We start from the raw sequence: 13,547 nt of genomic DNA, 5'->3' as shown, positions 1-13,547 counted from the left end.
AGGCTTATGTTGAATAATCTCTGGAACCTCTGTGTGACCTTGAACAATTTTAACTGTATTGTGTGGTCACTTTACCTATCTATGAAGACCCAGGAAGTTTTCATGACCTGACTTGAGCAAGTGTTTAGATGTGTAGTCAGTGGGACTGGTTAGACTTCAGATTTAAACTCAGTCTTAAGAAGGTGGTTAAGGGCCAATGAGTTGGACCAGTGGGTAGAGGAGACTGCTACCAAGACTGACAAACCAAGCCGATTTCCATTCCACACGGTGGAAGAAGAAGAGAACCAACTCCAGCCAGTGACCCTGATGAACGTAAAAACATTAGTAAAAGGAAGAGTCTGAAGTGGGGTTAAAACAAGCCTGAGATAAGAACCCTGCTTTGTTCTGCACGGTGCAGAACGAAGTGTGCAGAAATCTCCACCAGCTGAAATCACAGGTCCAGCAAGCTCTGCCTCCGTGGGTCAGTTCTATCTTCTGATTGGCTCTCCCTCAGACCACAAGCAAATGCTAGCTATTCTCAAATGCACTCATTGTTTGAGAACTGAGTAATGAAGCCAACGTGTTGATTCAAAAACCAAAGCGGCCAGGCGGTGGTGTTGCACGCCTTTAATCCCAGAACTTGGGAGGCAGAGACAGGCGGATTTCTGAGTTCGAGGCCACCTGGTCTACAGAGTGAGTTCCAGGACAGCCAGGGCTACACAGAGAAACCCTGTTTCAAAAAAAAAAAAACCAAAAAGACAAAACAAAAACAAAAAAAAAAAAACCACACACAAAAATAAATAAATAATAAATAACCAAAGCGGACAGTGCCTAAAAGGATCAGGCTTCTCTTTCTGGTCCTGAGGGGATACTTGGATCTTCGAGCTAGGGGCCCAAAGTCTCTTCTTATAAAAAAGAAAAGTCAACAGGAGTCTCTGCGTAGCCCTGGCTGGCCTGAAACTCTGTAGACCAGACTGACCTCACATTCAGAGATCGACCTGCCTCTGCTGGGACTGGAGGTGGGAGCCCATGGTGCCTGGCTTCCTCTCCAGGAAGGGAAGTGTTACAAGAAGGGATTTGGAAAGATAGGTTAGCAGCATTAGTGCTCATAGAAGCAGAGCCTGGATCCTGGGGGGGGGGGGGGGGGGCTAAGCTAGCTGCTCCCTGGTGATCCAAATGCTCTAGAGGCAGCTTAGCGGGATGGTGAGGACGGGGCTCAGTGATCCGCTGCCCCTTGATACATGGGGTGGACAGGATTAAGGAAGGCCTGGGGTGTCAACCTCAGGCTTTCTCACACGCAATACAGGTAGGGACTTGCACCCCTACACACCATCTCTCATTGCACCCCTACTCCCCACATGCATATGCACACATACATGCACACAGGCATGCACATATCCCATCCCATACAGACACCAATAAGATAAAATGTTATTTTCCAGACATTACATAAAACTGTAACTTGGTGACCTTTGAGCAAATTAGAATGTCTATGCAAACAGAAACTCCCTCTACAGAGATAAGTAAGCATTAGATTCACTTCTAAATTAAATTAAATTTATAGTCTAAATTCAGGCCTGGCTAACTGGAAGTCCGAGGTGGGAGGGTTCAGGATAATTACTGTCTACACTTAACAATAAGGTGAGAGGACCCCGCCCCCCAACAAACATCACTTCCAATGAACTAGTAACCCCTCCAAAGTGTTGTATGTGTGCTCAAGAATGCACATGTGTACATATGTGAGTACTGCCAATCTTTTTAATCACTGTGGGTATGTGTGTGTGCAAATTCCTGCTCAGTCTGTTTATATGCATACTTCTTTAGATCAAGAGAAAAACTCTTCTACTCCTGTGACAATTAATGATAGCCTTGTGTGTGGGGGAAGAATTGGGGTTCACAAACTATCACTAAAATTTGAAATTGGTAGTAATTTCTCTAAATGTCAAGATTAGGGAAGCTGGCTAATAGTGGTACACGCCTTTAATCCCAGCACTCAGGAGGCAGAGGCAGGTGAGTTCAAGGTTAGCCTGGTATACAGAGTGAGAGGTCCAGGACAGCCAAGGCTACAGAGAGAAACCCTGTCTTGAAAAAACAAAGAGCCTTGAGAGCTGGCTGATTTTCCAGAGGAGTTGGGCTTAATTCTTAGCATCTACACAGTTACAACAATGTGTAAGTCTAGTTTTAGAGGATAAACGCCCTCTTCTGGCCATGCATACACAGGATGGGCAGGCATACACACAATATACATTAAAAAGGAAAAGAGAAAAAAACCCTCACGAAATCCCACTTACCTCCACCGACTGAGAGGGCATCCTTAGTCTGGTGAGCTTGGCTTTGGCAGGCACTTTAAGGTCTGGTTTCTCAAAGCTTTGCTGACCATAGTCCTCCAGTGGCAGCTTCAGCTCGGGGGACTCACTGGGAGCCTGATCCTGACCGTCCATGGGACGGACATATGCCGTGGGCTTCTGCTGCATTGCAGCACTTTTTGAGGGGAGAGGAGGGGGTGGAAATGTCTGGCAAGGTGGCTGAGGAGGGGCTGATCCAAGGCTGGTAACTGCCACCAAACCGTCATGAGGAGTCTCTTTATCTTGGGCCTTCGCCACCAAGTCCTTGGAAGACTTGGCCACACAGCAGCTTTTACTGCTAACGCCACTGCTGTGAGCCTTGCTGGTTCCCTGCAGCCTGGAATGTACAGGTGATAGAGGGGGCACCGGGGATGGCAAAGAGGAGATCAAGGGCGAGAGCTTCCTCTCGGGAGCAGAGTCTCCTTCAGCTCTTCGGTCACACTTTCTGGAACAATGTCCCTGACTGAGGTGGTCTTGAGTCAGACGTGGGCCATCATAGATTTTGGTGTGGAGACTTGGCTCCATCCTTGGCTGTGCCATCTTTGGACTGTGGCTAATGTTACCGACAGGACGTGATCCGGGAGCAGAAGTGTGGATAGGCTGGTGGTAGACATGTGTGCGGAGGGAGCTGGATGCAGCCCCGTTCCCCCTGTCATGACCTAAGGGATATCTGGGCTTCCCGGGCCTGTCTTCAGAGCCATCCAGGCGGTGGGGGTGGGACTTGCTGCTCAGGAACTCCTTCATCTCCTCATAGTCACCCAGCATGGTCTGGATCCGACTTGATAGCTCATCGCCTTTTGCAGTCTAAAAAAACAGAGACAGCAGACTCGGCAACAAATCTAAGCAGAGCAATAATAAGTTGATATGATTATATTTACATTATTTGAATAATTAATAAGTTATTATGTAACGTCAGTGAGGAAAAACCCCCTCAACTTAATATGGAACGCAATGTTAACCCACTTCCCCTGCTGAGGGCAGGCCATGGACACACATTACCGAAGGCTAACATTACAAAAGAAAGCCACACACTTTGGTAATTCTGACTAACAGTGTTCAAAGAGTTTTCAGATTTTGTTTTCAAAAACAACCTCTGGAATAAGTTATTTTCTCACTCGTGACCCCTGACTGAACTCAGTTGCATGGAATGATTTTATCACCGGGTTTAATATTTTAACAGGCCAGACCGTCTTCTCTCACACACACTATAAGTACCTTGTAAGGCTCTGGAAACAGGGGAGCCTTCTCGGGAAATGCCTCCTTCTCCTGGTGAGCTTCTTGGTTGCGTCTTTCCTTCTCTCTGATTCGAAGCAGGTTTCTATCTTCATTGTACAAGCTTTTTTCCAAGGCCACAAAAGAAAAAAAGGTCATCAGTATCCAAGTTTGGTTGTACACACACAAACACGAGTGTGGGAGGAAGCAAGAAGTGGCCGGGAAGAAGTACCGGCAGGGGTGTAATTACAGAAGGTGCACTGGAATCAGCAGCGAGGGTGCATGCTGCTCTTGCATAGGGCCTGAGTTCCCAGCCCAGGGCATATTGTCCGGCAGCTCACAGCTCACACCTGCAAGTCTAGCTCCAAATCTAACACCTTTTCTGGCCTATTGGGCGGGCACGAGTACATGCATGTGTGTATGTGTATGTGTGTGTGCTTGCACAGACACACACATGGGAGCTCACACATGCACACACACACACTTTCCAAAATAAAAAAGGGAGAGGAAAAGTGGGTGGGAAATGCAAATCACACTGGGCCAGAGGTTGACACCAGGGATCCAGCAACTGAGGCAGAAACAGGAAGATGGCCATGTGTTCAAGACAATCCTCGTCTACAGACAAAAGCCAAAAGGTCACCAAACACCCAAAACACCACTTAGTTCATTCCCCACTCAGGATACCTTAGCATAAAAACTTGGAAAGTTGGTTTTTTACTTATTTCACATTTCACGAATAAAGGATGAACAATCCAATTCTAGAAGTCAGTTCTATATACCAGGAGTACCACACAATCCAATTTACAATGATGTATCCTACATCGTTGGCTGTGGTGTCAAACTAGTTAAAATTGATAGGCAAACCAGAGACTAGTTCCAGAAAAAAGCCGCTTTCAGCCCCAGCCAGGCCTGCACAGGTTACAGGCCTGTAACCTAACCTGCTCCCTACAGACCCTCCGCTGTGATCTACAGTGAAAATGGAAATAAAGAAATTATACATACATGGGGTGGGGGTACTTCACAGATCTACTTCTGGGGATCTGCTAAGAACACCCCTCCCCATTGTTTTTAAACACTCTAGCCTTGACCTTTGTGAGTTTGAGGCCTGAGTGCTCTGACACAGAGTTCCAGGACAGCCAGGGCTACACATACAGACCGTATCTTAAAAGCACACAAGACAAAAAAAAAAAAAAAAAAAAAAAAAAAAAAAAAGCAAAGAAAAAACAACAACAACTAGACCTTGCTGATGCCAAGAGTGTGAAAGACAAAACGGAAGGCTGCAGGCATAGGCTAGTCAGGGCTGCACAATGAGAACCTGTCTCCACACCTCTCCATCCCAAAATCCAGAGCTCAGTCCCACTGTGAACAGCCCCTGCCTGACTCAGAAAGAGGAGACCTTTGAGTAGTAAAGCCAGGGCTGTGAGTGGTAGCCCTGCAACCAACAGGCTGTTTGATCCTTTAATTTCCACATCAATTGCACACTCAAGTATCTTTTAAGCAAAGTAATCCTGTGTAAGGTCCCAGTATCCCTAAGGCCAGATCAGCACCAGTCAGGAGTCTACACTCTCCTAAGGCTTTTCAGCCTGCACTAATGAGAAGGACTCCAGAAGTAACCACGAAAGCCCAGGCAGATAAGACTCAAACTAGAGAGCCTCCCACAGGAAAAAAAACTGTATTAAATTAGGAACTGGATAATTAATCAGAGGACCAGGTATGGTGGTGCACGCCTTTAATCCCAGCACTTAGGAGGCAGGGATAAGGAGATCTCTGAATTCCAGGGCAGCTACACTGAGAAACCTGGTCCTAAAATACATTAAAAGTAATAAGAAATTCATACTGAACTTTTATTGGCAAATACATGTAATACTGGGACAGTCTTACAAACTTCCAGTAACTGTAACTGACTGTCGCTGGAAGAGACACCTGTGGCTGTTGCTGTCTGGTGAGTCCTGGTCTAGACTGGGAGACTCATCTATTGTCTGTGGTCTCTTTTACCACAGCAGAGGGCTAAGCAACCAATTCCCAGGTGCCTTTTGGTTCTGTGTACTTACAGGCATTTGTCAACTACACCCACCGGGCAGGCTCCAAGTTCACTCACTACAAATCTGTAGTAGCTGAAGTGTTCTTGCTGAGAAGGCCCTAGGCAATACATCCCCACCACCACCACAACCCAGAAATTGTTTCTTAGTCCTTTTGAAATCTAGAGCAAGGTAAATGTCAAAGCAAAGCAGTGGCACCATCTGCAGGGTAGATGGAGCGGGCTGCTTTAATCCAAGCACTGGGCAAGATAGGAAAAGACAGGCACTCAGATGTGCACATTGTGGGGGGGGCACACAGTTACAGCACACATGCGGGGCAGAGCTTTGCAGAGCCTGACCGTTCCACGAGCGCACACTATGATATGGGGGCATCATGTGTGATCTGGTCTCTGGGAATCAAACTCTGGTTTGAATCACCTTACCTGCTAAGCCATGTCAAGAGCCTGGATGAACTTCGAAATGAGGGGATCCCCCCCCCAAGCCTGAAGCCAGCAAAGGTCTTATTGATTCTCACTCTGTAATTACTGCTAAATAATTACAAGTTAACTACAGCTTTAATTAAAGGCAACTACCTCCCCTGGGAGAAGCAACAGATTTTCACACTCTTGAACACTCAGGGTAACACCACACTGATATCCAAAACGCCTTGCTGGGGGGCAACGGCACTCTGAATTAACACACCCTCCTGGGTGTTTAAGAGTAGGGCAAAGGCCTTGTCAAGGCAGATTACAGAGCCCAGGAGGGCCCCATGGAAACAGGGTAATGACCTTACAGAGGACCAGCTGTCCCGGCCACCATGTTCCTCAGTCAGCACTGTCCTGAGTGCCTCACTGGTTCTTTCGCACGGTCTCAATCTCTCTCTCTCTCTCTCTCTCTCTCTCTCTCTCTCTCTCTCTTTCTCTCTCTCGTTTTCAATCAGACCTGACAAAGTAGAATTTCTTTAAAGACCCATTTTCCAATTTGGGAAAAAAAAAAAAAAAAAAAAAAAAGAGGCTCAATGACTGACTGACTGTCTCACAAAGCCCTGGAAATCCAAGCTTGGTTAGTGATGCAGCCTTACGCTCCCAGTCGCTGGGCTGAGTTACACAGGGCAGTGATGACTAAGGTGTGCTAGCTGTTAATCACTCTTAATTCCTTCGTTTCGAGGAGGTGCACGGCAACCCAGGTATTATCCCTACCAGCAGAACAATCTCGGAACCACAGAACGCATGACTGGTTCGGCTGATTCCACAAAGCCCTTACAGGAAGCTCCTTGAGAGGGGCCTCAACAGGCGCTTGCTCTTCCGTTTTCTAAACACTGAGCTGCATACAATCCTTCTTTAGATCCTTGTTAGATTTTACACACTTGGGGGTCACTGATCCCACAGTAACCTCTGCACTCACAAGTCATGTCTCATACACTAAAGACATCCACAGACAGGGATAACACTCAGCAACCACAGTCTGGCATCAGGATGCTCTGCATCCTGGAGAGTCAACAGAACACAAGGATATCTACAAGGATATCTACAAGTCCCCCCTGCCTCCAGAATACAGGCAAAGTTCATGACCCTTGCTCCTGCTGACTGTAAAGGGCAAGGAGGCTACTTTTGCCTTGGTATTGATGATCACAGACTCATGGTTGAGAAAGGGGGACATAGAATGTTTTGGGGCAGGGTGGGGGTGGAGGGAAACAAATAAAGACAAAATTGAGTCTTCAGAACCTTGAGCTGCCCTGAGTTTATTTAATCAACATCTGGACAGATACAGTTTAACGTGTCGACATTTTTCATAAAACCAATATGTGAAAAGTTTCCAAGCTATTGGGTGCTAGGGACAGAAACAAGGGCAGAAGACAAGTGTAAGTCAGGCGCTGCCAGGACCCTTGAGAGAGAGAGCACTTATGCTCCAACGCACAGAACACTGCATTGCAGAATAAACACAAGCCAGCCGACACTCTCACTGACAGAACTCCCCACACAAAACGGGTAAAAATTTAAAAAAAAAAAAAAATCCGAACGAACCTCTGGAAACCTAAAACACACAGGGTGTGCTGACTTTCAGAGAGGTGGTGAAAATGCTGAAAAATTCAGCTCCAATTCCTCACCTCTTCAGAGTACGGTGATTAAGTCAGCCCCATGCTGGGCCTGTCAGGGTGCATTTACTCAAAGGCTTCTCCTTGGGGGATGGAATGTGTCACCGAGGAGTTAAAGTACTGAGAAAACCCAACTCTGTAGGCATGGGGGCGGGGGTCCTCTCTTCTTCTTCCTTACCACTAATGAGGGAAGGAGTCAAAGAGGCTGGGGGGAGGGGGGGAGAGATGAGGAAGGCCTCAAGCCACACAAAGGCCCAAGCTGGGCTGGAGACATGGTGCAGCGTGCTGTGGTAAGGTCCACCTGAAGAGCCTTCTGCCAGGCCAGAGCTCAGAGCTCACAAGCCTTGTCACTAAACTAGGTTAGTCAATCAGGAATGCTGAATGCCATTCATGCTCCCATGGCAACCCAGGGCCCACGGGGCTGCCTGTGAACAGCTGACTACCCATTTATCACCCCTGACTGCTCACTCCGTGTATGCCTTTCTCTCAAAGATGTCACCAGCTCCCTCTAGAATTAATGCTCAAAGTTTTAACTCTCCTTTGGAGAGTACGGGGGAGGAGTATCTTCTTTCACGCGTCTCTCCTTGTAGCCAGAGAAGGAGAAAGAAATCAACCCACTGGGTTCTGACTCACTGATTTAGCTCTTTGCCGTCCTGCCCTGACCATACAAAACAACTTATAAGACTCACGGCTTCCAGCCACCTTGCCTTACGAAATAGGGTCCCTGTGTCACAAGTGGATAGAAGTGAAGGAACGGGATCGGCGGCTTCTGTCACGTGACTTTAGAGCACTGGAAACGGTTCTGCCTGGCTTACATTTGTCTTCTGTCCTTTGTTTCCATTCCAAAAGCTTGGGAACTTTTTCTTTCTTTCTTTCTTTCTTTTTCTTTTTTTTTTTTTTAACACATTGGCTTTAGGAAAAACTGTCACTGCATTTTAAAATTACATTAGTTTGCCATTAAACTGTATCTCTCCCAATGTTGCTTACAGAGGACAGCTCCGTGTTTTGGAGACAAAAATAAATGTTTCCAAACACAAGAGACTACTCCCCCCCCCCAGTTCCATGTGTATGAAAAGAATGTGCAAGAGGCTTTCTCATAATAAAAATCACTCAGCTAAAACTTCCATTCTTAATACTGCTCCCTTAACCTAAAACACACTACAAACAACAAGCTGAATCGGGGGGGGGGGGGGGGGGGGACTTGGTCCCCCAAACACTCAAACTGACACTTAAAAAAGCAATCGGGGGCCCCTCCAGAAGACAACAATGATTCTATCAGCTGTATTCCTGGGGCTGATCATCTGTGTTAGGACCCCACACCCACCTTCACACAATTTAAATCAGCCTTGAAAACACTGCTCAGGGAACCTCCTGGCCACTCACTCTCCTCTGAGAGTAACTACACTCGATAAAGAAATTTAAATTCTTGTTACGCATCATAAAGTCTCTTTTTCCATTCTGAGGCAGTTTGCATACCTGAGATGCATGTTACAAGTTTTAGACTGATACCGGCTCTAAGGAAACACCATGTTAATTCACCTTGCAGAAGAACCTGGCACATACTTCTACATAGGTTCTAACACACTTTACACTCTGTTAGGTTTCCCAGGAGACTAGGGTGACGTGGTTGAGTGACAATGTGGTTCCTGGAGCATTCTGTGTATATTCAGCTCTGTGCCTGGCATGGTAGTGCACAGCTTCAATATCTTCACTTGGGAGGCAAAGGCAGGCAGATCTCTGTGAGGCCAGGCTAGCCTGGTCTGCGGAGCAAGCTCTAGAGGAACCAGGACTACCAAGAGACTCAGGTTCAAAAACAGTTTTGTTGGAACATTTGCTTCACAAAAAAGATATTCATATACTATTTTAGCGGAGTCTCTCTCTCTCTCTCTCTCTCTCTCTCTCTCTCTCTCACACACACACACACACACACACACACACAGGGCAAAACAAAATGGAGTAAAGAAATATTGTGATCATTATTTTGCAAAGCTCTAAACAGTAGATCAGCCCCAAACTGTAATTCTAGATCCCTGTGTATGAAGAAGCAAAAGCTCACAGCCTGCAGTAAAACAGAGAAAAACACGATCCAAAGTCCAAGTGCCAGGGCTGGTGTTTTATGACACACTGACCGTTTCTCCTTGGAATACATGCAGATATATTTAGAGGGAAGATCTTATTAATCTACAGGTAGAGAAGCCTAATCACCCGCCTTTTTGTTAAGCTGGCTTATGGTGATGCACTACCCAGCAGAAACGAGAGACACAGATAGAAGAAAGGCTAGGTGTTCCAATACACAGCAGACAAAGCCTTCCACACATATCAATAAAGGGGGATGGGATAGAGAACAGGGCTGGAGCAATGGCCAAGCAATTAAAAGCACTGCATTAACAGGCTGTAACTCTAGTTCCAAGGAATACCTTTGCTTCCCTTGACACTGGGCACACACAAGGTGCACAGGGATACATGCAGGCAAAACACCCAGACACATAATTAATATATAATATATAACATATAACTTGTAATATGTATGTATGTATGTATATTAGGGCTAGAGAGATGGCTCAGCAATTGAGAATGCCCAACGCAGAAGACCAAGGTTTAGTTCCCAGCACCTACATGGCAGTTCACAACATCTGACACTTCAGTTCTAGGAAGCTACTCAGTGCCTTCTTCTGACCTCTGTAGGCACCTGACATGCACCCATACACATAGAGGAAGATAAATAAATCACGCACACGCGCGCGTGGACACACACACACACACACACACACACACAAGGAAGACTACCATGCAAATAAGAACAATTGCAGAAGCCACACCAGTGAAAGGAGGTAACTTCTCGCCTCACAGGCTTGGCAATCTGTAGCTAGAGGTTAATAAAATGCTTTTTATTGTTATGTGAAATGTGAACAGATTAATGGAACTGAAAAGTTACAGAAAATTCTGTCTCTGTGATGGGTTGCCCCATAATATTTCTCTACCTGCTGCAAACTTTAGAGACATTACAAAGAACACCCCCTCCCTTGAAGATTAAAAACCTGCCATCTTGAACTAAGCGGTCTTGGCACATGCCTTTGATTCCATCAGAGGCAGGTGGATCTCTGAGTTCCAGAGGCCAGCCTTGTCTAAGGAGTTCCAGGACAGCAAGGGACACACAGTGAAACCCTATCTCAATAACAACAAAAAGAAGGAAGGAAGGAAGGAAGGAAGGAAGGAAGGAAGGAAGAAAGGAAGGAAGGAAAATCTGCCCCTGCCCTCCTAACACTCCCTTTCTCCATCAAAATGACATTGTTCATTCACTTAGGGGTGGACAGCACCGTTGGCTTCCCAGGAACAACCAGAACCCTGGCGCCACGTGACTATATCATTCTCCGCACTACTCAATTGCGCATGAAGGGCACAGTATCACAGGCCTAGAAGACAATGAGGCTGGCTAAACTTGGCCTCCTTACAGTCATGAGCTGAAAAAAGAGTCTGGCCTGTGGTCACAGCTAAGACAGAAGAATGTAGGCACGCGACCTTTGGGTCTATTATTTTTAAACACTTACTGCATTTAGTTCATCGCTTTTCATCTCTGGAGAAGCAAGTTAATAACGCTGGAACGCTGAACCCGATATGCAAGTGAGGTACTGTATGTACTTCGGCACTGGGGTGTAGAGCCAACCAGCTGCTCTCCTGGGCTCTCCACCTCCGAAGAGCTGCCTCCCAGATCTTTTAAACTCCTAAATCTGATCTTATTCATCACCCCCACACCCACCCACCCAGGCCCAAGCCTCCTACAGGGTTTGCAGCTGCAGAGGGAGGGCGGTGGCAGCAAACATGACCTCCTGTGAGAATCTGAGCACCCAGTCTCCCGGATCCTCACGTCACCTCTCCAAGCAGTGCTCAAGAGCCAGGAGGCAGGAGAGCTCAAGTCTAAGCTCTCTCCATTGTCATTATCAGGCTACATTCCCGTTGTGTGGACAGCTATCTAATCTAGACAGACTCTAGACGTGCCTAGGGTTGTCTTCTTATCCTAGAAGCTCTTGGAGGACACAGATCCCTCCTGAGGGAGCCATTCCTAGCACTGTGCTCACCCAAGTGCCACTTACCCCATCAGATCTGACTGAAGTGATTATATGCAGACACCCGTCAGCCACTAAGAATTCTGTAGAATTCTGCCGCTCTGGAAGATGACAAACCGTGATTCACTGTCTGATACCTAAAATGGATCTTGCCAGCAGATCGTTCTGCCCATGAAATGACTCAAAGCCTCAAGGATGCTGACATCATCCCTTCCCAGAGGCTCCAGGAGAGCCGCTGAGTAACTAACTCCATGTGCTCAGGGAACACTGGGAGGAAGTTAGCAGCTTACTTTACCACAACCGTGAATTCATCATAAAACTGTGCTGGACAGAGAGGGGAAGGGGGAAAAGATGTTTGGGTAAGATATGATAGCAAATATATACTTATTTTTAAATCAACAGACTGGGGATAATGTTTATGTGTTATGCTGGGGTAGAGAGAGTGATCTGCACAAAAGGACACTTGTCAGACATGAGGACCCTGGGAAGTCACATGTCGGTTGGAGGAGAGATCCCTGTGACCTCTCCTCAGACCTCCATTTGGTGCTGTGGCATGTGGCATGTGTAGACCTACACACTATACATGATGGATAGATAGATGGATGGATGGACGGACAGCAAACTGATAGAAAGACAGATGAATGTTATGTTTAGGGCTAAATGGACACTGGGCCTGGGCCTGGGCCTGGGGCTGTCTCTCTTCTTTCTCACTGCTATCTCACGGTCTAGAACTGCATGTGGCTCACCTCACAAGAGGCTCTCTAGCTCTGCACCATGCTTCATCTCTTTCAGTTACTATCCAAAGATAACTTATCCACGGTCACCTTATCTACTCGGGGATCCTGTAATTCTCAATCCAGCTCTAACTCCCTAGGCTACCCAGACACCGGGGAGGGCAAACTGCCACAAACCTGCTCTGTGCTTGGTTGAAAATGAGTTCGCTTCCATGAACACAACACATCTATTTTGAAAAGATGCACTTTCACGACATAATTTTGATAAAACAGGCAGTAGTAAACCATTCTTGTACTGTTTAATGCATCGGCTGATATTCAAGTACCAAACAGGAAAAAAGAAAACAAACAAACAAACAAACAAACAAATGTATTCCCAAATTCATTCAAATGATTCAAAATCATTCAACTCTGAACTAGATAGTGACTGGGTGACCAGATGAACATTTTTCCTCACAAGACATCATTCAGAAGCAAGTTAGTGTTATTGTTGTTTTAAAAATAGCTCTATAGTCCATAAGAAAAATTAAACATGCTAAACATTAAGCGGGGGTATTTTTTGGTTTTGTTTTGTTTTGTTTTTGAGACACGGTCACTTGATACAGTCCATCCTGGCCTTGAACTCCTTATATACACCAGGCTGGCCTTGAACTCACAGAGCTCTGATTGCCTCTGGGATACTGCCAAGCCTAAGTATTTTTAAAACTATCACTTGATAGTTAGTTCCAGATAACTACAAACATTAACAGCAAGCAGAAGGCAGTCCCTCCTGTACATCAGCACTGAACACACAGGAATTGGCAATCCAAAGGAAGAGTCCCTCCCAAAAAATGAACTTCCAGCACACATTCCAGAAAACCCATTGCATCTCGTCCAATAAGGAGACTGTGTGAAGTGAAGCCAGCTTACTAGCACAGCCTCAGCTGGGACAAAGGCTCAGCCCTGAGGCTTTGCTACCCAGCAGCAGGAAGCAACAGGAAAGACTGGCTCTTGGAAAATGAAAGGAAAAGCAGGGTCTGTGTATCGATAACAGTGGGGGAACAATGGGGTGGCATGGAAACGGTTGAGCTACAATTTGTTTCTCTGCGTCCCCAAGGATA

General features: G+C 46.3%; 1 protein-coding gene across 3 annotated transcripts in view; it reads right to left on the bottom strand.

The window, feature by feature from the left end:
- The window catches only part of Aff1 (AF4/FMR2 family, member 1), a 162,961-nt gene that overhangs the window by 68,539 nt on the left and 80,875 nt on the right, over nucleotides 1-13,547 (bottom strand). For all 3 annotated transcript variants that reach the window (XM_006534801.4, NM_133919.4, NM_001080798.2), the window contains 2 exons: nucleotides 3,540-3,660; nucleotides 2,271-3,128 (listed from right to left, as the gene is read on the bottom strand). In XM_006534801.4, the coding sequence (XP_006534864.1) occupies nucleotides 2,271-3,128; nucleotides 3,540-3,660 (979 nt within the window). The remainder of the gene's footprint in view (nucleotides 1-2,270; nucleotides 3,129-3,539; nucleotides 3,661-13,547) is intronic.

Source organism: Mus musculus, chromosome 5 (genome assembly GCF_000001635.26).
Source record: "Mus musculus strain C57BL/6J chromosome 5, GRCm38.p6 C57BL/6J".
In the NCBI taxonomy this organism is placed as follows: domain Eukaryota; kingdom Metazoa; phylum Chordata; class Mammalia; order Rodentia; family Muridae; genus Mus; species Mus musculus.
This window is presented reverse-complemented; position numbering and strand designations above follow the sequence as displayed.